Source organism: Alexandromys fortis, unplaced genomic scaffold (assembly GCF_014885135.2).
Source record: "Alexandromys fortis isolate MF-2015 unplaced genomic scaffold, M_Fortis_MF-2015_v1.1 scaffold_3, whole genome shotgun sequence".
NCBI lineage: Eukaryota > Metazoa > Chordata > Mammalia > Rodentia > Cricetidae > Alexandromys > Alexandromys fortis.
In genome coordinates this window covers 19,572,103-19,594,594 of record NW_026067909.1, presented here as the reverse complement: position 1 = coordinate 19,594,594, position 22,492 = coordinate 19,572,103, and the positions used below count along the sequence as shown (strand labels likewise).

At 52.2% G+C, this 22,492-nt stretch overlaps 1 protein-coding gene across 6 annotated transcripts in view; it reads left to right on the top strand.

Annotated features, from left to right (window-relative positions):
- Positions 1 to 18,705, top strand: part of Cd6 (CD6 molecule) — a 39,345-nt gene extending 20,640 nt beyond the window's left edge. The window contains exons 2-13 of one of the 6 annotated variants that reach the window (XM_050137896.1): positions 7,525 to 7,593; positions 8,472 to 8,822; positions 9,375 to 9,686; positions 10,090 to 10,392; positions 11,718 to 11,780; positions 13,332 to 13,472; positions 13,802 to 13,897; positions 15,119 to 15,235; positions 16,571 to 16,645; positions 16,852 to 17,106; positions 17,324 to 17,431; positions 17,787 to 18,705. In XM_050137896.1, the coding sequence (XP_049993853.1) occupies positions 7,525 to 7,593; positions 8,472 to 8,822; positions 9,375 to 9,686; positions 10,090 to 10,392; positions 11,718 to 11,780; positions 13,332 to 13,472; positions 13,802 to 13,897; positions 15,119 to 15,235; positions 16,571 to 16,645; positions 16,852 to 17,106; positions 17,324 to 17,431; positions 17,787 to 17,854 (1,958 nt within the window). In that variant the 3' untranslated portion in view covers positions 17,855 to 18,705. Of the gene's footprint in view, positions 1 to 7,524; positions 7,594 to 8,471; positions 8,823 to 9,374; positions 9,687 to 10,089; positions 10,393 to 11,717; positions 11,781 to 13,331; positions 13,473 to 13,801; positions 13,898 to 15,118; positions 15,236 to 16,570; positions 16,646 to 16,851; positions 17,110 to 17,320; positions 17,432 to 17,786 lie in introns of all 6 variants that reach the window. The other 5 variants (XM_050137894.1, XM_050137895.1, XM_050137893.1 and 2 more) reach the window with 5 other exon arrangements.
- The last annotated feature ends 3,787 nt before the right edge of the window (positions 18,706 to 22,492 follow it).

Sequence of the window (22,492 nt, the reverse complement as noted above, 5' to 3'; positions counted from 1 at the left end):
CAGGCACCAGGCTTGTTTCTCAGCGTTGAGAAGAATCCGGCTCACATGTTCTCACTGTCTCCCACTGGGGCAGGGGAGACCCAAACCCTATGGAACTGTGAAGACCCTACCAGGGAGGTTCTGAACTGCCCTCTTCATCAGCCTGGACTCACTGGCAGAAAGGAAAGGAGAAAAAATCAGAATTCAGGAAGGCATGAAAGAGCCAAGCAGGTGAACACCTTCTGCTGTGCGCTACAGTGACAAGGATGCTTTTAAAAGCTGCACTCTTGGGCTAGAGAAGTGGATTGACTTGTAAGGGTGCTTGTTGCCTAAGCATGAGGACCTGGGTTCAGTCCCCTGTAAAAGCAAGGCATGGTCACACACCTGTGACACTAGCATTGTGGCAGTTAGGGGTAGGCAGGGGTATCCCTCGGGCTTATCAGTCATCAGTGACAGAACCCACCTCAAGAAAATAAGGGAGAGAGTGAAACAATGGGACACAAACACCCACTATTTGCCTCTGCACAATCATGTGTGTGTATACACCATACATGCATGTTCATGTACCACACACACACACCCACTTACATACACACACACACACACACACACACACACACACACACACACGCAAAGTTGTATTTCTTTGACCTGAGAGACTGAAGTGCTTTGGGTTTGGAAGCCTTTGAGCCTCTGACACTCACGTCTCTGTCAGTCAAGTACATAGAGACTTCTGTGCATCCTCAAATCTTTCATAGGTAGCATGGGTGAATGGAAAATGTAAGGCTTCTGAAGTAAAGTGAACTCATACTGAAACTCCAAACTAATAATGCTACCTTGATCAAACAGACAAAAGTTAGTTTAACAATGCTTTATTATTTAAAATATTTTCATTTCAACATATCAAAATAATTATTAGTGAGCCTTTTTATACTCTGTTTCCCTCACTAAGTCATTAAAATATGGTATGGACTTCATATGTAAAGGCCATCTAAATTTGGACATTAATTATAGAAATAAGCAATCTGCCCTGGGTATGGTGACTTGCACCTGTAATCCCAGCTCTCGGGAGGTCGGGGCAATAGAATGGCTGGGCGTCTGAGGGCTAGTATGGGCCAGAAGAGCTAGCTGTGTGACGAACCCTGTCTCAAAAAGAAGAAAAGAACAAAGACAGGGAGGGAGGGAAGGAAAGAGAAAGGGAGAGAAGGAGAGAGGGAGGGAGAGAGAGAGAAAGAGAAGGAAGAGGAGGGGGAAGGAAAAAGAATTATCTGTATTAAGATTTCATAACTATCCAGTTGAACAAGGAGATTGTTGTACCCAAGTTGTTCTGAGCTTTTTTAAAAAACTCTCCAGGCCAATAGAGATGGTTCAGGAGATAATCACAATTGCTGAGCAGGCCTGGTGACATGGATTAGATGCCCAGAATCTATACACAGGTGGAAGGAAAGACTCAGCTCCACAAAGTTGTCCCCCAGCCTCCACACATGCACTGTGGCATGAGTTCCCGTCTCACACAGCGATGATGGCGATGGTGACAATAATTTATCCTTTAGAGAAGCTCTCCAGGGGCTGAAGTGAACTTAAAATGAATAGCAATGCCTCAGACGAAGTGAAATGAAGTTGTCTGTCCCTCGGCCGTACACACCACATGCTGAGTGCTCTGTGTGCCCTCTGTCATGGGGCCACAGCACAGGCAGCTCTCCCACCAAGCTGTTCAGGGCAATCTCTAGTCTTTTCAGATCCGTGTTCCTGGCGACCTTTAGGCTGTGAGCTCTCCACACACAGTGGCAGTGGCCCAGCCTCTGCAGTGGGATGCCAGGTGTGTAAATACGCTGTTCTGTCTGTGCTTGGGGGCTTAGTGAGTGGCTTCAAATCTTGCCCTTGGTACTGACCAGCTGGGTTTCCCTAGACTGTCTGCTGCACCTCACTGTGTCTGCTTATTTGATAGTGATATAAGACTGAAAAGGGGGCCCATTCTAGAGAGTTCTTGGGAGGCCTCTGGTCCACCTTCCATGTAAAACAGCTGAATGACGGGTACATCTATAGAACACGTTAAGTGTTCAATAGTTGCTCTCTCTCTTTTTAGATTCGAATTGTCAAAGAATGTAAGGGGTAGAAGAGATCAAAATGGTCATCTACTCATTATACCAGTGAGAAAACAGAGTCAGACAGGCAAAGGACTCACCTAAGGTCACCCAGCAAGTTAACGACAGGAACCAACCACGATCCCTTTCTGCAAGTGCTTAGCTTGGCGTCCCCCCTCCACTGCACCTCCCCCTGGAGAATGCTGACATTTGTGTGGAAAATGCCCAGATCTTGCAGTCGTCTAAGCTGTTCGTTTCTTCCCCAGGAGGGAGTTGGCTTTGGTTAACCTGGCCATATGGCTTTTTCTAGTTTTCTCTGCAGGATTGTGTGAGCAGAATGCCCAGATAGCCAGCCCTAAAACTCATTTCATTGGTGCCGTGGGCAGCACCTGGCACATTCATTTAAAGATGGATGAGTGAGTAGGTGAGCTAGCTTTCATTTTGATGTAGAATACATGGACATTTTAAGGGAACACGAAGCAGGCAGGAAACAGAAAACCTCACAGTAGGAGAATGTGTTTTCTTTCTCCGATGATCTTTCCTCACTGGCAAAGACTGAGCTCCTTCTATTTCTATCCTTTTAGCACTCCTTTTGGGCGAGGCTCTGTGTTCGGTGCATGTGGCCCGCAAAGCGGATATGGATGCTGTCCATGTGTCGCTTAAAATATAGCAGAGCTGTGCTGGCCAGGCTTTCTGTTGCTGTGGCAGATACGCTTGAAAGTGAATTAAGGGGAAAGGAGATTGATTTGGTCTTATAGTTTCAGAGGTGTCCATCCATCACTGCAGGGAGTACATGGCAGGGCAAAGTTTACTGACTGGTTGCCAGTGAGCAAAGAGAGAGATGGAGGGGAGAGGGAAGTGGGGATGGAGGGGAAGGGAAGGGGGTAGAGAGAGCACACACACAGCTGCACTTATGGCTTGCTCTTCTCTCGAAGCCTGTGGGATGATGCCACCCACATCCAGGGTAGATCCCCTCCCCTAGTGAATGAACTCTCTTGGGAAACGTCCTCAGGCACACCTAGAGGTTTGCTTTGCTTTCTTATTTACCTTCCATTTTAAATTCAGTTTTTATATATTTTGTGGGGGTGTGATTGGGATGGTCAGATCAGAGGACGACTTGCCGGAGTCTGTTCTCTCCCATCACGTGGGCCCCCAGGTACCAAACTCAGGTTGTCAGGCTCAGAAGCAAAGCCTGTATCTGATTTACCAGTTTTCTAGAGGGTGAACTGCCATTCCATTGTAAACCTTCACCCAGCCATTAAAACCCCTCCATAAGTAATTTATGACAAACATTTTGAGTGTGTGTGCTCCCAGTCAGCTCTCCAGTGGTTTCCAGAGACCTCAGGTGTCTTCAGTTTCGGGAAGAGTGGGTATCTGCTTGCTTTGGCTTTAGAACTTTGAGAAACAAGAAGCTTTTTATCTGAAACAACAGCGCATTTGGAGTGCTGTGGTCCCCAGGCCCTGAATGACTAAATGTCATATTGATTCTTATAACGAACTTGTAATATGGTGAGACTTCTTTCCAGTTTGGGAAGGAGTCACCTGGGGCTCAGAGACATAGATAGAGTCTCAGCTGGAGCAAGGTCTCTCCAACCACTAGTTCCAGATATGGACTCTGAGCCCCATGAGTAACCTGATCCAGAAGCTCCCCTCCCTTCCCTTCCCCGCTATTCTCTCCCCCTCTCTCCCCTTTCCCCCTAATCCAATGGGGGGGGGGAAATACACAATTTAGGTGAGCTCTCTGGCTCCAATTCACCCCCAACCCTCAAGGCCACTCCTGCAAGCTACAAGCCCAGAGGCAGAGCGCAGGTACGGAGGGCTTCCTTTGCGGCTGTTCCTGATATGTGAACTTGAAAACACTTTCCACACTTCTAACCCTGCTGCCAGCAGCGGCACATGCCACACTTTCCACGAGGTTCTTCCTGTAGACTCAATCTCCTTATTTCTCAATCCTCCCTTCCCCTCCTCTTCCCCAACACGAACCCTTCATCCATCACGTGCTCAACTTCATTAGGCACCTGTGTTTTTTTTTTTTTGGCATCTTGGGTGGAGCTGTGGTCACAGGCGCCCTGAGCTATAGCTGGTACCTAACTGACACATACGACTGGGAAGGGAAGCGAGAGTCTTCTTACTGAACTTGTTCCAATGCTGGGATGGCCTGGGGGCCTCAGCTTCTCTTTTAGTGTCCAGGCTTCTCCCCACTGCCCTCCAGCATCCCTTCCCTAGGATGTCCATGAACCTTGAAGACACAGGATAAATCAGAGTCCCAGCTCCTCAGACTCTTCTATGGGCTTTGTTATTCTGATACTGAGGCTCACTATTATGTAGCCAAGGGCAACTGAACTTCTAATCCTCCTGCCTGTGCCTCTGAGGTGATGGGTTTACAGACATGTACCACCGTCCTGGGTTCTTCCGCAGCTATGGTTTGATGTTGTTTCTTTCTGAGACGGTCCTGCTACCTAGCATGGGCTGACCTGGAATTCTCTGGCTTCCTCTCGGTCCCGCTGGGTAGTATGGACTTGTGCTGCTCCTGGCTTCCTTTAGACTTTTGTCCTTCCCCTTGGTGGCATCTTCCCCTGAACCTTCTCCACAGCAGCTCTTGTCCCACCTGGGTTTCTGCTTGGGACCGGACTGCAAAGGCAGCCTCTTTGCAGCCTGGGGTTGCTCTCTCTCCCTTTCTTCCTCTCCACCTCTTCCCCTTCCTGGTCCATTGCTTTCTAGCACACAAAGCACAGTTCAAGGTTTTGTGTTTGGGGAAAATGAAGGACAATTTAAGGTGGTCAGTGAATTCAACATACAACAGTGAATCATTGTGTAGCCAAGGATGACCTTAAATTTCTGTTCCCCTTGCCGCCACCTCTCAAGGGCTGGGATTATGCACCCAAGTGCTACTGTGTCCGTTTTGTGCAGTGCAGAAGATGGGAGCCAAGGCATGTCTGACACTCACCCCACTAAAGCCTCCGTGCTTTCCTTCTTTTTAATATGCTTGCAGTAGCACCTGCCATCTATTTCATGCAAGCGGTGTGAAAGGAGCTTTGCGTTTCAATGTTTTCTCATTGCTCACGTACATACCTTTTGCACACGTGACTGCTTTATTAAACTAGAGTACAGCCATTGAACGAAACACTTCCTTCATTGTTTCTTTTCTGTGTCTTGCCTTTTCTACTTAATAGAGCATGAAAATCCCTCAGATCAATGTGGCTCTATTTCTTTTTCCTTCCTCCTCCTCCTCCTCCTCCTCCTCCTCCTCCTCCTCCTCCTCCTCCTCCTCCTTCTCTTTTCTTGCCCTGAGAATGTGCTAGGCAGACTAGACTGGACTCAAGCAGAAATCCACCTGCCTCCGCCTCCAGGGTGCTTGGATTAAAGGCATGCACCGCTATTTCAACCCTCTGTCTTACAAAGGGCTGCATACGATGCCATGCTATGAGCAGACAAGACTTTACAAGCAGTGTGTCCATGGACAGACATTTGACTTCATGGGTAGTTTTGTACTATTCCATAAAAATGCACTGAACACTGCTTTCCTTTCCAAAAAGCACACGTATTTGTTTGTGTGTGTTCATGCCACGGCATGCGCATGAGGTCAGAGTCAACCCTCTGCAGCAGGTTCTCTCCTTCCACCATTTGAGTCTGGGGGCTGAGCTTGGGTCCTCAGGCTTGTTAGCAAGTGCTTTTACCTGTGGAGCTGTCTCTTCCATCAGCTTCGCACCTTTTTAAGTCCAGGATTCTTAATAGTACAAGGTAAACTCGTGGGGAAAGGCAAAAATGACCCTATTTGATATGGGAACTGATGGCCAGTCAAAGTGTTGGTGACAAGGAGGAGGGATTCCTGCCCATGGTGGAAGGAAGGTTTGAGGTAGCCTCTGTTCTTGTTCCCACAGCAAGAAATTCAAGGTCACACAAAGCCACCAGGTTCTTGCAACCAGGGATGGGACAGGCCTGTAACACATAGCCCACGGTGCTGGAGTACAGTCAATTTCAGTACATTGGTGACAGCTTCCCCGGGAGCTGGCAGCTTCCAGTTTGCCCTTTCATTCAGTTTGCCAATCAACAAACACTGAGTCCTGGAGGACCCAGCTGGGATCTGCCCTCCAGGACTTTCTGGTCTAGGAGAAATAGCACTCACCTTTACGCACAAGAAAGTGGTTGTCCGCCCTAAGAGAGAGATGATACCAAAGGAGCCGAAACCCCACCCACCCCAAACACGGTTGCATACACACATACTTGGACATAGGACCAGATAAATACAAAGTCTCAATCACATGCTGACACACTCACACACAGCCCCCAGCTCCACCCCACCCCAAACATGATTTTGCACACACACACACACACACACTCACACACGCACGCATGCATACACACACTTGCACACGTCCGTGCGCATGCACACAGACACACGCACACGCACAGACATTCAACCAGATGAATACAGAGTCTCAATCACGTGCTAATACACTTACACATAGCCCCCCAGCCACCATTCCAACCCTCCCTTCTTCTTCCTCCCCCGCATATGCACAAATATTAAAAGCCACACCTGGGCACTGGGCTCATTGCTATGGGAACCGGAATTCTGCAAAATTCTGCAATCTTCATTCATGCGCATCTGAATTCTCGCTCTGAATATTACAGTCGCTGTGGAGTTTGCAATTTGAATTCTGAGTCATTTCCCCATATAGGTCAGGCTGGGAAGCAAAGGACGGAACTGGTGAAGACTGGCAGTTAAAGACCTGATGACTTTCTATCAGGGTGATGGCAGGGCCTAGATAGGAAGGACTGTGTCTCCAAGGGTGCTGCCCCGGGACTTCCCTGGGCCCTAGACAACACAGTGAGCAGGGAAATCCAGAGGGAGACAGTTGAGAAAGGTTTATCCTTTGAGAGAAGCAATGGCATTCAGATAAGTAACAGCCTGCTCAAGGGACCTCACAGGGAGGGGACCGGGGGACAAGCACCATGTTTCTGTTGGCCTCCCTCTCTCTCTCAGCTCTTTTATAGCTCCCCATAGCCTGGATCCAACAGAAGCCCAAAGACCTAGGCAGATGCTGAGGTTGCCTCCTGGGACAGAGTGGACAGCAATGGCACTAAAGGGACAAAAGCCCCCTATCTGGCATTGGCAACACATTTTTTATCACTTGTGTTTCCCTTTCTGATCTGTAAAATAGGATTGATAACTATACCTGCACTGTGTTGTTGAGAGTAAATGGATTATGATATGCAAAGATCTGGAACAGGCCCTTAGAGAAAACCAGTTTCTCTGTCATTGGAAAGCACTTTGTAGCACAATGATTCCCACACAGAGAGAGCCTCCCCCACCCCAGGCTAAAGGGAGCAAAGGAACCTGAGGCTGAGGACCACATTTTCCCAAAAGCCTCAGCAAGCTCCCGTCATTAAGACATCTTGGTGGCTCCCAGGCTGGAGCTCCCTCACCCACCCTGGCTACCGCTGTTTTGTTTTTCAGGCCTCCCGTCTCCATTCCCCTCTGTCCAGCGCAGAAACGGCAGCACCACACACATACCCTTGGACCCAGGTAAACACACCGTTTTCCCAAGCCCACAGTCAACTTTCTGAGGCCAAGCAGAGTGCCTCTGGGTGAGAAAGGACAGTGGACTTACAGGTACAAAGGAAGCCCTCTGACTCCAGAGAATACCCCTTCCTCCTGGCCTGGGAACCAGGTCCCATTAGGCTCTCCTTGTTGTCTGAGAACGACTGTATTTGAGAGTCTCATGTATACCACAAGCCACTTGAGGGATTTGTGCAGTGCAAGCCGGGGTTTGTGGTGGGGTGATGAGCACCATCGACCCTGTCTTTCGTTTTCTCTGCAAGTGTTTACTGATGCCTACTCTGTGCAGAGCTAGCTGTGAGCAAGCAGTGGGGCGCGTTCTGGCGAGCAGGAACAGGTTATTTCTATAGGAAGGTCCCTGGGACCTAAGAAAGGTTCCTATAGGAAGGGCACCCAATCCACTGCAGCAGCAGGTCTTGTGTGTCCTCTAGGTTAGAGGTTCAGTGCAACCCAGGGACTAGGAAGGAACTCTTGGTGCAACAAGGGCCCCTGAGCCAAAATCCTGATTTTCTGTTACAAAGGATGCCACTGGAGACAGGGGTACCAGATAGGGGATTGTGGGACCCAGTCTCTGATTCTCACACTGGGTCTAACCTACCATAAAGCACCAGTTTGGTTCCTGAGCCACACATTTTCTCTAAACTGAACTCTAGAGTGAGGCCTTGATGTGCGCCTGTCTTTTCTGCATCCTACTGGCAGGAAGGCCCGAGAACCAGAGCTGGGAGAGGTGTTGGCCAAGGTCATGAAACAGGGTGGAGGAGGATCCCCCAGTTGTCAGTTTCACCCTGATTTCTATGGGGGAGCAAAGTTCTTAAGAGCTCTCAGTTCAAATTTGACGCTTCCAGAGGAGCAGCTGAGGGTCCGCCTGGTGAACGGGAGCAGTCGCTGTAGCGGTTTTGTGGAGGTTCTACTGGTGACGTCCTGGGAGCCTGTATGCATGGTGGACGGAGACAGACTCACTACCAAGGCTGTGTGTGAAGTGCTGGGATGCGGCGCTTTGGAGAAGGCTACCTACCTGATGCCACCCACCTCGGAGCTGTCACCCGGGGCCACCTCTGGGAACATCAGCAGTGCCGGGAATACGACGTGGGCCCAGGCACCAACCGTGCGATGCAGCGGAGCCGATTGGCAGCTCTGCAAGGTGGTGGACCACGAGTGCAGCAGCGACAAGAGGCTGGTGCGGGTCACCTGTGCAGGTACATGTGCCTGCCCCCTAACTACCCCACAGTTTTAGACTTCAACCACTGCAGTCAAACTTTGGTCCCCAGACTTCCACCACCAGCCTCCCAAGTCGTACCAGCTCAAGGGGTTCCATGTTGATGCCCCACTAAATCATGTCATTACCAGATCTGAGCATCACCTCAGATGTGTCCTGCAGACTCCTCAGCTGGATCTCCAGAGCATCCTCTTGGTCCTCTCTGGTCTCCTATGCTAACCCAATCTGTTTATTCCCTTTACCCTTCCTGATTGGGACTATATGTTCACTCTTCCCTCCAGATAGATAAATTTGCCATACTCCCAGGCTGTCTTTGCTCTGAGTCTTGGTGACTGAGACAATATTCAAGGCTTTGCCTACCTGGTCCCTAGTCCTACCCCCTGTTCTTCAAATTCCTCCCACATAATCTCTAAGTCACGCCCACGGGGTTCACAGTTTAGAGGGGGCTCCCAATCCTCCCTCTAGGTTATAGCCACTCCCACTCCCACTCTTCCTGCCCCACCCCCAACACCCAAAACCCTCCCGTCCTCAGCGAACCAGGCTGTGCGGTTAGTGGACGGTGGCAGCCGCTGCGCTGGCCGCGTGGAGATGCTGGAGCACGGCAAGTGGGGGACAGTGTGCGATGACACGTGGGACCTGGAGGATGCGCACGTGGTGTGTAAGCAACTGAGGTGCGGCTGGGCAGTGCAAGCGCTGGCTGGCTTGCACTTCACCCCCGGCCAAGGACCCATCCACCGAGACCAGGTGAACTGCTCCGGGACTGAGACCTATCTGTGGGACTGTCCGGGGCTGCCTGGAGACCAGTACTGCGGTCACAAGGAGGATGCAGGAGTGGTATGCTCAGGTCAGTCGGTGAGCCTGAAGGAGGTGGCATATTTATGATGGGACATCCTTAGTAGAAGCAGGATTGAAGGCGGGGAGTGTCATATCTACCCCTCCCTCATCACTGTGGAGCCAGGGCTTCCGGTCCCGCCTGTGCTGCTTTTTTATACCCACAGCAATGGCGTTAGTTATCTGTAACAACCCCCAGAATGAGCTGCTGCGGTCAGTTGTTCACAGCTCATATTTGAGCTCAAGATCTAGAGTCCCACCAGGGGGCTGGCCAGAGCAGTGGGGTGGGCAGAGGGATCACAGGAGCAAGAAGGACGAAAACAAGGGCTGTCTGGGCCCATCTCCGCGTTGGGGTTCTAAGTTGACAGCGGTTTGGGCCCAGAACATTCTAGCCCAACTCTGTCACCTGCCCACAGAGCACCAGTCCTGGCGCCTGACTGGAGGCATCGACTCCTGCGAAGGGCAGGTGGAGGTGTACTTCCGAGGGGTCTGGAGCACCGTGTGTGACAGCGAGTGGTACCCGTCTGAGGCCAAAGTGCTCTGTCGGTCCTTGGGGTGCGGATCGGAGGTGGACCGGCCCAGGGGGCTGCCGCATTCCCTGGAAGGTAGAATGTACTACTCCTGTGAAGGAGAGGAACCCACCCTCAGCAGCTGCTCCTGGCGGTTCAACAACTCCTTCTTATGTCGCCAGTCGCTGGCAGCTAGAGTCGTCTGCTCAGGTACTCCTTCCCCAGTCCCTCCACCACTAGATCTGATCCACAAATTCTGCCTACAGATGGCTAAGCAGCTGCCAGATACTGGCCCTTACCATGCTCAGGCAGACATGACTAATGGATCAGAATGATTTTTTTTTGTTTTTTTTTGTTTGTTTTCCTGCAAGATACTCAACTCAGAACCAAATTCATAGATTAAGTAATTACCAAGAAAGTCATTATTATGTGCTAAGTAATTGGTCCCTGTTGATTGGAATGGTTCAGGAGGTGAAGCCAACTTGCTATCCCAAAGGTGATGGTTGCAGGAAAAAACAGATTAGGACACATGGATGGTAACAACATGTGTGACAGCATCTGGAGCTGTAGTCACATGCCAGATACTGCGAGGCTCTTGGCAGCTTATTTCGGTCCGGTCTTACACCCACTGTAGGAGGAGGCTGCTACTGCACTTCTCCAATTCTAAGACCACAGTGGAGGTCATAACATAGGTGTCTTATGGCCTATAAAGACAAAAGCAGACTGGAGGTGCAGCTTGGTGGTAGACCACTTGCCTAGGTGTGCCTGATGCCCTGGGTTCAAACCTCAATACCTCAAGGAAGGGAAGAAGGGAGAAGAGAGGAAAGGAGCGGGGGAAAGAAACACCAAAAATCCTGCTGAGGTTGGTGTGGTGAAAGAAAGCAAACTTGACACGCTGTCACACAGAGTGAGGCCATTGCTCTAGTGACAGAGGCTTTGTAGTATGAACGTGAGGTCCCCCACCTGTAGGAACCCAGTGTGAGCCTCCCTGTGGGGCTCAGAATCCTGACTCCAGCTTTGCTGTTTAGCAGCAAGGAGGACCGGGGCAGCTCCCCAACGTCTGAGGCTTCAGAATAAAGGGTGCTCTTCTGGGTAGCTGGAGACTGAGTTGCTGGCTCCCCGACGTCTGAGGCTTCAGAATAAAGGGTGCTCTTCTGGGTAGCTGGAGACTGAGATGCTGTGGCTTAAGGCCTGTGTAAGCGCCACAAGCTAGGAAGCAGATCCGCTAGAGGAAGTGTGGATTATATTGATGAGAACACAGCTCCCCAGTTCCTGAGGTCCCAAAGAGCAATTGAAAGTCGAGTGGGGAAAGGACACGGTCTGCAGCAGCTTACTGAGGAAGAAGGGCTAGTTCTATCCACCCCCATCCTAACTGAAGCCTCTTCCTCTCACTGCTATGGGCATGGTTCCTGTACCCTTAGGCCTACAGTGGGATCCAGGGCGCTCGTCTGTCTTGTTCAGTTTCTAGACCAAGGTTTGGTACACAGTAGATACTCAGTAAACTCACTAAATAAATTGGTGGTACTTTCCAACAGACTCGCGGAGACATCTCAACCTGTCCACTGCTGAAGTGCCTTCCAGGGTCCCTGTCACGATAGGTGAGTGTAGCTGCTCCCACAGCGCAGGTGCCTGTGTTTGCATGTGTGTTCGTATAGTCATGGGTGTCTGCCTGGGGACAGCTGATGGATTGTTTCCAGGGCCCCCAATCCCACCGATGAACCAGTCCCTTGGGGGGCATCCTGCCATAAAGGACATATGTGAGCAATATACACCACACACATGCACATGCACGCCTTGTGAGCCAGAGAGATCCTAAGTGCTTTGAAACCACTTGGGTGCCACACTCCTGGCACCAAGAGCACCAGTCAGTGTGAGTAAGGTTTAGGGTGTGTGGTCTAGTGCCCTCCTGCATTATTTCCCAAACCTTTTGGCACCCCCCCTCCCGCCGCCATCAACTGAGGGAAGCCTCTCTAAAATCTGAGGAACAAGCTGAGGTCCAGAGTTAGGGTGACAGCAGCCCTGTTGGCCAGCACTCAGACTTCAGCTTCTTTCCAGACCTGTTCCAGGTCCGTCTGCTAGCTCTGTGTAGCTTGGCCAGCACCAGGACTGGCTCCTGGGGCTCACATCCCTGCTGCGGGTATGTTCTCTGATTTCATGAAAGAGTATCCCAGCACTCCGAGCGGTCTGTGCAGTAAGAGCTATGTGGAGGTCCAGCACTGGCTGCACTCCCTGCTGCTCTGCCTGATCACTTGCACCCGCCTCAGACCCTCAAGATGGGGCAGGACAGGGCCTGGAGGAGACACCAAAGGAACAGAGTCCTGTCAGAGGCCCTGGCTACGGATAAAGAAAATAGACAGGAGTGAGGCGCTAGGAACTGCCCAGGCTATGGAATGAAGTTGACAGAACTTGCAGCTCCCATGTCCCTTCTTGGAGTCAGGGTGGGGAGTCACACCTACTGCAGAGAGAGACTAGGCCTCCTGGAGTCAGGTGGGGATCCACTGTCAACACTTCCCTTAGCCCCAGCGGCTTCCTCGGGGTTTACACCCCAGAACCCCCACATTTCAGTATCCCCTTACAGTGCTTCTGGGTAGCAAATCAACCTTCCCTTCCTAGCCCAAATCATCCCTGACAACAGCCAGAAAGGAAAGGAGAGAAAGTGAGAACTGATGGAGAACTGTGTTTTTCTCTGGGAAAGCAGACACAGTTAAAGCCTATGGCCCTCCTTACAGCCCCCCCCCCCCAGGCAGAGCCTCCAGGCCTGTGATAATGTCATCTGGTGTAACCCTAGGCTATAATGCCTGACACACTGTGGTACTAAATGATTGTCTGCTGAACAAAGGCTGGGTGCTGAAGGCCGAGAGAGGAAGAGGGAGGGAGGGAGGGAGGGAGGGAGGGAGGGAGGGAGGGAGGGAGGGAGAGTTGTGGGCTAGTAGCCAAAGGGAAATTTCAGACAGTAAATACATTTAGTGAACTGCTCATTTAATATGCACTCACAGAGCACTTACCATTAGAGGAGGCACTTAGAAGCCAATGGGAGGAGGAAAATGGTGGAAAGGAAGGTGGGGATGCTTCATGAAAGTTGAAAAGGCAAAGGAAGGTGTTAAAGGCGCTCACATCCATTTCTTTTCCTGCCTGAACTGGGTTTCCAGAATCTTCTGTGCCGGTGAGCGTGAAGGACAAGGAGTCTCCAGAGCTGACACTCCTCATACCCTGTATTGTCTTGGGAAGTCTCCTCCTTGTTTCCCTCGTTTGCATAGCTGTTCTTCTCTTAAGAGCAAAAGGACGATATGGTAGGTGCGACCTTCCCAGAGCTACTGCACAGGAAACAGCAGTTGTGAGGTATAGGCATCCCCTAGTACATGAGGTGTGGAAGAGCCCCGGTGGGAGTGGTCCTGCAAGGACCACCCAGCTCAGGCCTGGGGAAACCTGCTGATGGGAAGGATTTTCCAAGCACGCATAGTAGTAGAGCCTACTAGCGGAGGTTTCTCGGGAGAAGCAGACTCTGCGTTTGTGTTGGGTGTGGAGTGAAGGAAATGTGCCCTTGATGGAACCTGAAAGTCCATCTGGTGTAACAGGGAAAATAAAAATGATGTATAGGCCTTCTGCCTCCCTTTCTCAGCCCTCCCTGCTTCAGTGAACCACCAGAACCTGCCCGCTGCCACCCAAGCAGGAAGCAATAACTATCACGCTGTCCCCATCACCATTCCCAAAGAAGGTAGGATGTCCCCCATGGGGGAAGGCAGGCAAAAGACGGGAGGGTGGACTCTGGAGGGTCACCATTGCTGAGGTCGAAGTGGCACCAACTGGAGGAGCCAGGCCAGACTATACACAGGTTGTGTTGCCTTGAGCAGTCACAGCCTCTCTGACTTAGCAGACTTTCTAGTTCAGCCCTGCACCGACTCTGAGCTTTTGAGTTCTGAGCAAATACAGCCAAGTGTTTGGACTGTTGGTTCTCGGAGGAAACGTCATCTCTGCTCACTAGCTAGTAGACATGTGATGTCACTTCTCAAGATGCTTCCCAACCAGATGCCCCACAGGCCCACCACCATCCTCCCAGAACAAAGGCTGGGGGTGTGGCTACACTGGTAGAGTACTTGCTTAATACACACAGACCTCGGTTCAGTCCCCAGCAGCACACAACCCAGACAATGGTGCACTCCTGTTAAGCCAGTACATGGGAGGTGGAGGCAGGAGGATCAGCAGTTCAGGATCATCTTGACTATATATTGAGTTTGGGGCTAACATGGCTTACAGGAGACCCTATCTTTAAAAAAGAAACAAAAAAGATTCTCTTGGGTCTTATTTTTTTTCATATTCTCTGAGTAAAAAAAAAAAATAGAACTGTGGAGATAATTGGTTGAGGTGCTTGCCTTGCAAACATGAGGACCTGAATTCAGTCCCCAGTGCCCATGCAAAAAGTTGGGCATGGTAGCATGGGCCTATAATCCCAGTGCTGGGGAGCTGAGACAGGCAGACAGATCCCTGGGTCTTACTGGCCACTCAGTCCAGGCTGATCAGCAAGCTCCAGGTCCCAGTAAGAGAACCTGTCAGAATGTGGTGAAGGGTAGTGGCTTGCAGCATATGGCTTTAATCTTAGGTCTCCAGAAGCAAAGTTAGGCAGATATCTATGAATTCAAGGCTCGTCCTGTTGACATAAGTGAGGTCCAGGCCAGCCAGGTATACTCAGACAAACCCTTATCAAAAACAAACAAAGAAAAAGAGACTGCTATCTCTACACACACACACACACACCCTTTAGGACACAGATTTGCCTCCAGAAAGTTTGAGCTCACATTCATCGCATTGTGAAACAAAATGGATCACCTGCTATTCTGCCCCCGTCCCTGCCTCTGGGCTCTCAGCCTCTCTCTCCCCTTCAGCGTTTTGCCCACCTTGGTGCTGGGTCCTGTGCCCCAATCCTCTGTTCTCTCCCCAGCGCCTATGCTGTTCATCCAGCCCCGGGTCCCTGAGGACTCAGACACCAGTTCCGGCTCTGACTATGAGCAATATGACTTCAGCTCCCAGCCGCCTGTGGCCCTGACCACCTTCTACAGTGAGTGCTGGGCTGGCTCCAGGGGCTTGGGACCTGCAGGAGGGCACCTGCTGGTGCCCACAAGACTTTCAGGGGACTTCCTTGTTGCTCTCCTGTACTGACTCCGAATGGTCCTAAAACTTTCAAAGTGCCCTGTGACCCTGGCTATCTGCCTACTCACAGGAGTGTGGCCTATGCCATCTCTGGCTGGGTAAGGTCTCAGTACCATCACCAGGCCCCGTACATGCATCTAAGGATGCTGAGTTTGTGCAAACCCTGAGACTCCAGGTGAGACACAACTCAGGGAAATTCTTACACACTCATCATCCCGCAACCACGTCTTACTCCGGCCTGCCCAGTCCCTCCACTGCGACACCAGTGCATGCCTCTTAGTCTGTCTAGCTCTGCCACTGCCTGCTGGGAGCAGGACCAGGGAAGATGGCACCTACATCAGAAGCCAGGCAATGCTTGGGGGACAGACAAGGCCGGAGGGTCCCACACCTCTATGGATCCCCTTGAAACATGTCAAAAATCCTTGAGTGCCACTTATGCCTACTGTACAATCAAGTTAGTACCGGAGTTCGGTCATGTGTGACAGAAACCTTCCAACTACCAGAGTCCTGGAAGCTGAGGGAGTCCCAGATTCCTTCAACGCTGCCGTGACCTTTATCTACATGGCCACAGAACGAGCCATTGCCATATCCACACAGCAGGACAGCAACGTTATCCTTCACTTCCATCCCTCACTCAGAGCACAAGCCTGCTAGCTGTAAGGGGGCAGGACAGGGAGCCTCTGAAGGTTCTGCAGAGGAAGGATGGACGCTATCCCACCTCACAGCTGACTTGGGGTCTCTGGGAGGATCCCAGAGGAGGACCCACCTCCACTGACCCATGGGTGAGGTTTGGTGGCCATACAGACACAGCGAGACATATGAACTCAGGTGTATAAGGTGTCATGCCGTGTCCCAGATGCTATGACACTGGAACTCACAGTCACGGTCAAACTTTAAAGAGCTGACCCATGTTCTTAAGCCTGAGCCTGAGCCTTGAAGCTGCGCAGAATGCAATGATTCTGGGCCATGTGGCTTCTCCGCCCAGGAAGTGCCTCCCAGGTCAAATAACAGCCCATTTCTGGACCAACCAGGGGGGCAAGCCGCTGAGTTGGTAACATTCTTATAAGGAACATGTGTGGCGTGGGGCAGGGGTGGCGGCAACCACCTGTCTCCACACTGATCCATGGTAGACCTGAGATACCATAGATGATACTCGAACCCTGTCCCAGTCAGGGCCGTCCTCCTCCAGGCTCCTGGTAGGAGACGGACCCCATACCCGCCTCACCCACCCTGCTTCCTGCAGATTCCCAGAGGCATCGGGTCACCGAGGAGGAGGCCCAGCAGAACAGGTTTCGGATGCCACCCTTGGAGGAAGAAGGTGAGTCCAGAGCTGACGGGTCTTAGAGAAGATAAGCAGGGTGCCAACACTGCCTCCAAACTCGGTAGCTGAGCTCATCTTCGGAGGTACTAGCAGAGACTTTCCTCAACTAGTGTCTCTGGCCTAACATTCCCATAAGCAGTAAGTTCTGCTGCGAGTCTAATTGAAAACCCTCTTGCTTCCTTCTTTCCCTTTTCCTGGCCCAGGACTCGAAGAGCTACATGTTCCCCACATCCCAGCTGCTGACCCCACACCCTGTGTGGCCGATGTCCCACCTCTGGGCTCTCAGTACCACGTGAGGAGCAACAGTGGGTCCAGCACCTCCTCTGGGGAGGGTTACTGCAACAATCCCAGCAGCAAGCCACCTCCGTGGAGTTCCCAGGTGTTTTCTTCTGAGAAGAGTCCCCCCGCAGAGCAACCCCCCAACTTGGAACTGGCTGGCTCTCAGGCAATGTTTTCAGGTAGTTGTGTGTCCCCCAACCTCCCAATCCTATGTCAAACCTACCCAGCAGAGGCGCAGAGCCCAAACTCTGAGTAGCTAGCTGGCTGTGTGACCTTGGACAAGTCTCCTTCTCTCTCTCTCTGGGCCACTCCTTCCTCATGTGCCTAGCTCCAGACTTGGCTCTCTGGAGTCCTCAGGCTTGCTGGCTGAGAGTAACTAGTCTGGGTCTTCAGCAGGGACGGCAGACGGTGACAGTTCCAGCACCTCATCTGCATCTGAAGAGTGGTACCAGAACTTCCAGTCACCACACCACAATCCTCCAATGGAGCAGTTTGAATGTCCAGGTACAGGGGCAGAGGCGGGGTGGGGGTGGGGGGTGTGAACAGGGTGGAGAAATATTTGGAGGTTTCTGTGAGAGGAAGTGAGCTCACTGCCACTGGAGGCATCCAAGCAGAAGCTGTTGGCCACATAGGGGAGGTGCCAGTAGCGGTAAGACTGCCCGCACACACTCATTCACTGTGCACCAGTCTGGGAACCTCAGTTATGGACTGGGGGCAGCAGTAGGCAAGAGGATGAGCTGATTTCAGATGGTGCCACAGGGACCGAGGTAGGGGGTGGACACAGGCCTGCTCACTGCCCCATGGCATGTCATGTCCCATGACTCCGCCCCCTGCTGATCTGATCCTCCTGGCCCCACAGGACCCCCTGGCCCCCAGTCAGACTCCACTGATGAAGAGGAGGACTATGATGACATCGGAGCAGCCTAGCCTGCGTCCCTGAGGCTTACGGATGGCCCCTCCCTCTGCTCTCCTGCTCTGCCACCTATCAGCTTCCAAGAGGCTGCGGCCCCTGGCAGAGGTGGAAGGGCATTCTCCCAGACCTTTATCCTCCACCTGTCCATCAACCTGCAGGAGCCTGGAGCAGAAGGCATGGCCAACTGTGTGAGCACTGCGCTCTGGGTTGAGCTAGCAGGGGCTGGCCACTTCTGGCAGTGGTGGAGGGCCATGCTAGGTGACTCTGAGGCCTCAGCTCACTCTGCCATGTCAGGTACTTTGATCCTAAGTCTCAGGAAGCTGCCAAGGGGCTGAGCAGGTCATTCAGTGCTGCAAGATAGTTCCTGGGTCAGGGGCTGCCATTATCACCCAGGAAGGCACTACGGTCTGAATGTAATCACAGAAGCGCCCACTTAGCATGGGACATGGCCTTCCTGGGCACTGTCAGCTGAGAGCAACCAAGACAAACACGTGCTCCCACCCAGTCAGGCCGAGGCCAGTACCTGCCCCCCAGGGTTCTCTGAGTCCACCACAGGCACTGGCTGGACCTTGTCTCTATCCCTGGACAATAGAACATTATTCTGAGATCCTTGGGTTTATAGGGGTTCCCTTTCCAGTCACAGAATCAAGAGATGGGCAGCTCATTGGGGCAAGAGCACAGAGGTCTGTCCTGGGAGGGTCAGAGCTCTGAGTCCCCAGAGATCCCCTTGGGTTGACAAGAATGCTTTAGGTGACTGTGGCTATTGCACCCAGGACTTTAAACAGGACCTCTCCCACAGCCTCAGAAAACTGGAGGGTTCCAGCCAGGCTATGGTGGCCTGTCCTCAGTTCCTGAGATTAAATGATTGCTGTGTGAAAATGAGGCGTGTTGTGACAATTCCTTAAACTCAGTGCTGTGTGTGCTTGTGTGTGTGTGTGCGCACGCGCGTGTGCACGTACACGTGCACAAGTGGCGGCACACATTTCCTCAAGGGTAGAGGAGCTCAAGTCCTTGCAGTGGAATGTTCTGGAGGCTCCAGCCATAATTAAGGAAGGAGGCGACACCATATACAAGTTCATCTGTGCTCTGGCCATCCAGGTTCAGTCCTGAGGGCTATCTGGACACACCCCTGAAGGTTGTTCCCCAAGGGATGAGAGACGGGTATCCTGTGGTTGTTTGGGGACTTGGGAATGCTTCATCCTCCCCCACTCCCCACCATCACCCAGCTGCCTTAGAAGGTAAGCCCAATGCTCTGGTGTTCCCCTAAAATACTCTCAATGCAAAGGTGGCCTAAGAGCAGCGACCTTCCCATGACACTGTCTGTAGGAGACCAGCTGAATGCACTGTGTCTGGGCTCCACACTAGCTGTGGGCAAAGTGGAGGCAGCTTTGATCCATTTGGGCAAAACTTCAACGCTGTCATCTACTGTGGCCTGGTACTCTAGCCAAATATAGGGAAAGGAGAGCCAGGCCAGCGTGGTGCAAAGGATGGAGGACAGATGGGAGTTGCCCAGCTGTTTCCAGGCCTGTGGGCCAGGCTGGCTTTGCCAGATCTGCTGGCTGTCCGCACCCCCAGGCTGCCTGCACCCCGACAGTCCAGGGGCCTCCCCAGACAGAGTAGATGCTGTGGTCCATGTTGCCTGACTGGGATTTCACACAGGCGCAGATGACTTCAGCCTTACTGCTGTCATTGCTCAATGCCGCCTGCGGACTGTGGGTCTAGCCTTCCTCCGGGAGCTGGGGTGCCGGTTGATGGACCTGCTTTCCGTTCCTGTCTCTGCTGTACCAGCCACAGGCACTCCCGGGGCAACCGTCCCAGGATGTGGTCGCCTGTGTTGAGGTACCTCCCAGCAAAGTCTCCGACCACTGCGGGGGATTCCTAGGGGAGGAGTCGCAGCTGCAGGGCGGAGCATTTTGCCGGTCTGAACCACAGGGAAAGCTTTTGCTCCACAGTCTGTGTTCTATTAGAGCATCCCATAAATCCTGCGCCTCCTCAGGCCAGCAGCTCTCCTGCTCTGGTCCTCTGCTAACAGAAGCTTGACTGCTGGGTGTGCATAAAAAAATCACCGGTGCTAGGGAGGGTCAGGGGCTCTGCATCCAATGGTTCCACACTGGTAGAAAGATTAATAAAGTCTCACATTAGGAGGACTTGGGGAGGAGGGGGGCTGAGGGTGGGAAGGGTCTTGTCCCTGGGTCACTGAGAGGGATTTAATAAGGAGTCACAAATATGGTTGCCTTATCTCCAGCCCAGCCTCAGACATAGAGGAGACACCTTCTCTAAGCCCAGATCTTCTGAATCTATGAGAAATATAAACATTGGCATGTCTCTCCTGCCACTTTCCAGTCTCTGGGCAGCGAGGACTTGTAGCAGGGGAGGAGGGGATGGGAACCTGCAAGCAGGCCTTTTTTGCCCTTTCCTACCCCTGTTCCTAAGCAGCAAGCTTGAAGGAGCAGAGGGCAGGGAAGTCACTAAAAAAGCAAGTGTTTTCCCCTCCACTCTTGTAGGACCTTGAGTTAGAAAAGGCCTCAGGGGTCTGGTGTGGAACAGAGCCCTCGGGAATCCCACCCAGGCAAAGGGCGTGGCTGCAGAGATGGGGGGCGCTATCAGAGAGGGGTGCTACCACAGTTTCAGATTCTTGGAGCCGCTAAAGGATGGTGGAGGCTCCCCTAACTCACAGAACCCCTGAGCTAGCTGTGTGAGCACTCACAGGAAGGCCTTCAGGGGCTGACACCTGAGCAGGTCTGGCAGGATCAGTAGCACTGGCAGTGACATCGGGGAGGACGGGGCGTCTAAGTCTACGCTAGACGTGAACAATGACACCAAGGAACTGAGGCCGGGAACAGTCCAGTTCTCAAGCCAGTCCTCTTCTGTGGGTGAGAGTGCTAAGGCTCATAGAGGTTCAGTGTCACACCCCAGGCCACACCCCTAAAAGGTGACGTGCATGAGTCTGGCTCCTGCATACTTGCTCTGTCCCTGTGTGGTCAGAACCATAGGGCCAGGCCCAGCAGGGCCTCCTGCCTCGCTCTGGAGGTCTGAGCTGCGGGTGTGTGTGGGAGGGGGGGTTACACCAGATTCCCTGATAGGGCACATACCCTCCTAGGCTCAGGGACACAGAAAGTTTAGCATGCACAGGGGACCAGGCCCTGTGCTTGGGCCCTGAGTGCACATAGAGGAATGGAAGCTGGCTGTCACCCTTGGGGACTTCACAGTCTGGGTTGTGGATGGTGATGACAAACTTGACAAGCAATGGAGGGGAGCAGCGTTCGCCAGGGGGATGTGGTTTCATAGCATCGTGATAACGGCACTCTGAGAAGGGATCGTCTGCGCCACTTAGAAAGAAACCGAGGCCAGAGAGCTTGAGTGGCCAGGCAGAAGCCACATGGCAGATAGCACAAAAGACCCCATGTGGAGCCACTTGCTAACAAGGTGAGTTCACATCATGTCTAAGCCACAGGAACCTCAGGAAACCTGCTTGGCACCCCCTTGCTCCCAAACAAACCTACAGGGCCAAGACAGGCGGCAGGGCTTTTCTGCTCCCTCACCCCCCAGGCTCTCCATCCTGGACACCGTGGGCTTCTCCCCATACTGGAAGACTTAGTTACTAAAGACTCGGTTCTCACGTGTGATGCTCTAAAACAAACTAGCTATTTTACTGAACTGATCTGAAGTTTTGACTGACGCCAGCACTGAACAGTCTTTATGGAAGTGTCATCCTGAAACACTGACGTCACCCAAACACACCATCTCCACCTTGCACAGGATACGACCACATCGCTACAGTAACAATGGGAACAGAGATGAAAAAAAAAAAAAAAACAGTGTCTAAAAGGGTGTGGTAGGAGAAAACAGAATAAAAGAGGAGGTGGCTGAACTGGCCACTGAAGGGTGTATAGGGTTTGCAGGGTAAGAAAATAAAAATATCCATAGAGGCATCCAAATTTGGGCTGCGCCTCCTGTAGTCTGGGAACAAGTCTCCAGGTAAAAAAGACCATTGCAAGTGTCTTGGAGGCTCACGTCATTTCCCCAGGGTGTCGCTCACTGTTCTTGAGGCCCCTGGGGGAGTGATTTGATATGAGGAACTTCAGAAACGTCTCCGTTGTAGAAAAGAGGTTGTCTGAGGGCCACTGGGGAGGTGGTTTTGGAGCAAAATGGCCAGGAGTGGAGATGGAGGACAGCGGGGAGATTGGAGAAAGACTTGGGGTTCAGAGAGTGTTCACTGGTGTGGGGGGTCATTTTCTTAACCACCAGTCTCTGGCCGTAACAGAGACGCTGACAGTGACTTTGATAATGGCAGCTTCAGTCCTGAGCTCACACACGCCAGGCTGTCCTGGGCACCAGCCCTTCCTTACGATGGAGGAAACTGAGGCTGGGAACCAGTCTTTCTGGAACGGTGTGGCCAGGCTCTGGCTGACACTGTGTGGCCTCCTGAAGGTGGCAAGGTCCACGCTAAAGGCTCCTGTCTGGGTCTGCTACTGTGTGAGAGTGAGGCCTAGAGCCATGCGGCTTTCTGCAAGTCTCCCAGTTCATTTACATCTGAGATGTCTGGAGAAGCCCCAGTGGATGGGACACAGTTCAGGAGGAATTGCTGGAGGACTGCCTAGCCAGAGCCAGCACAGACCTGGTTCCGAGGTTCCCTCCCTGGCAGGCTGGCC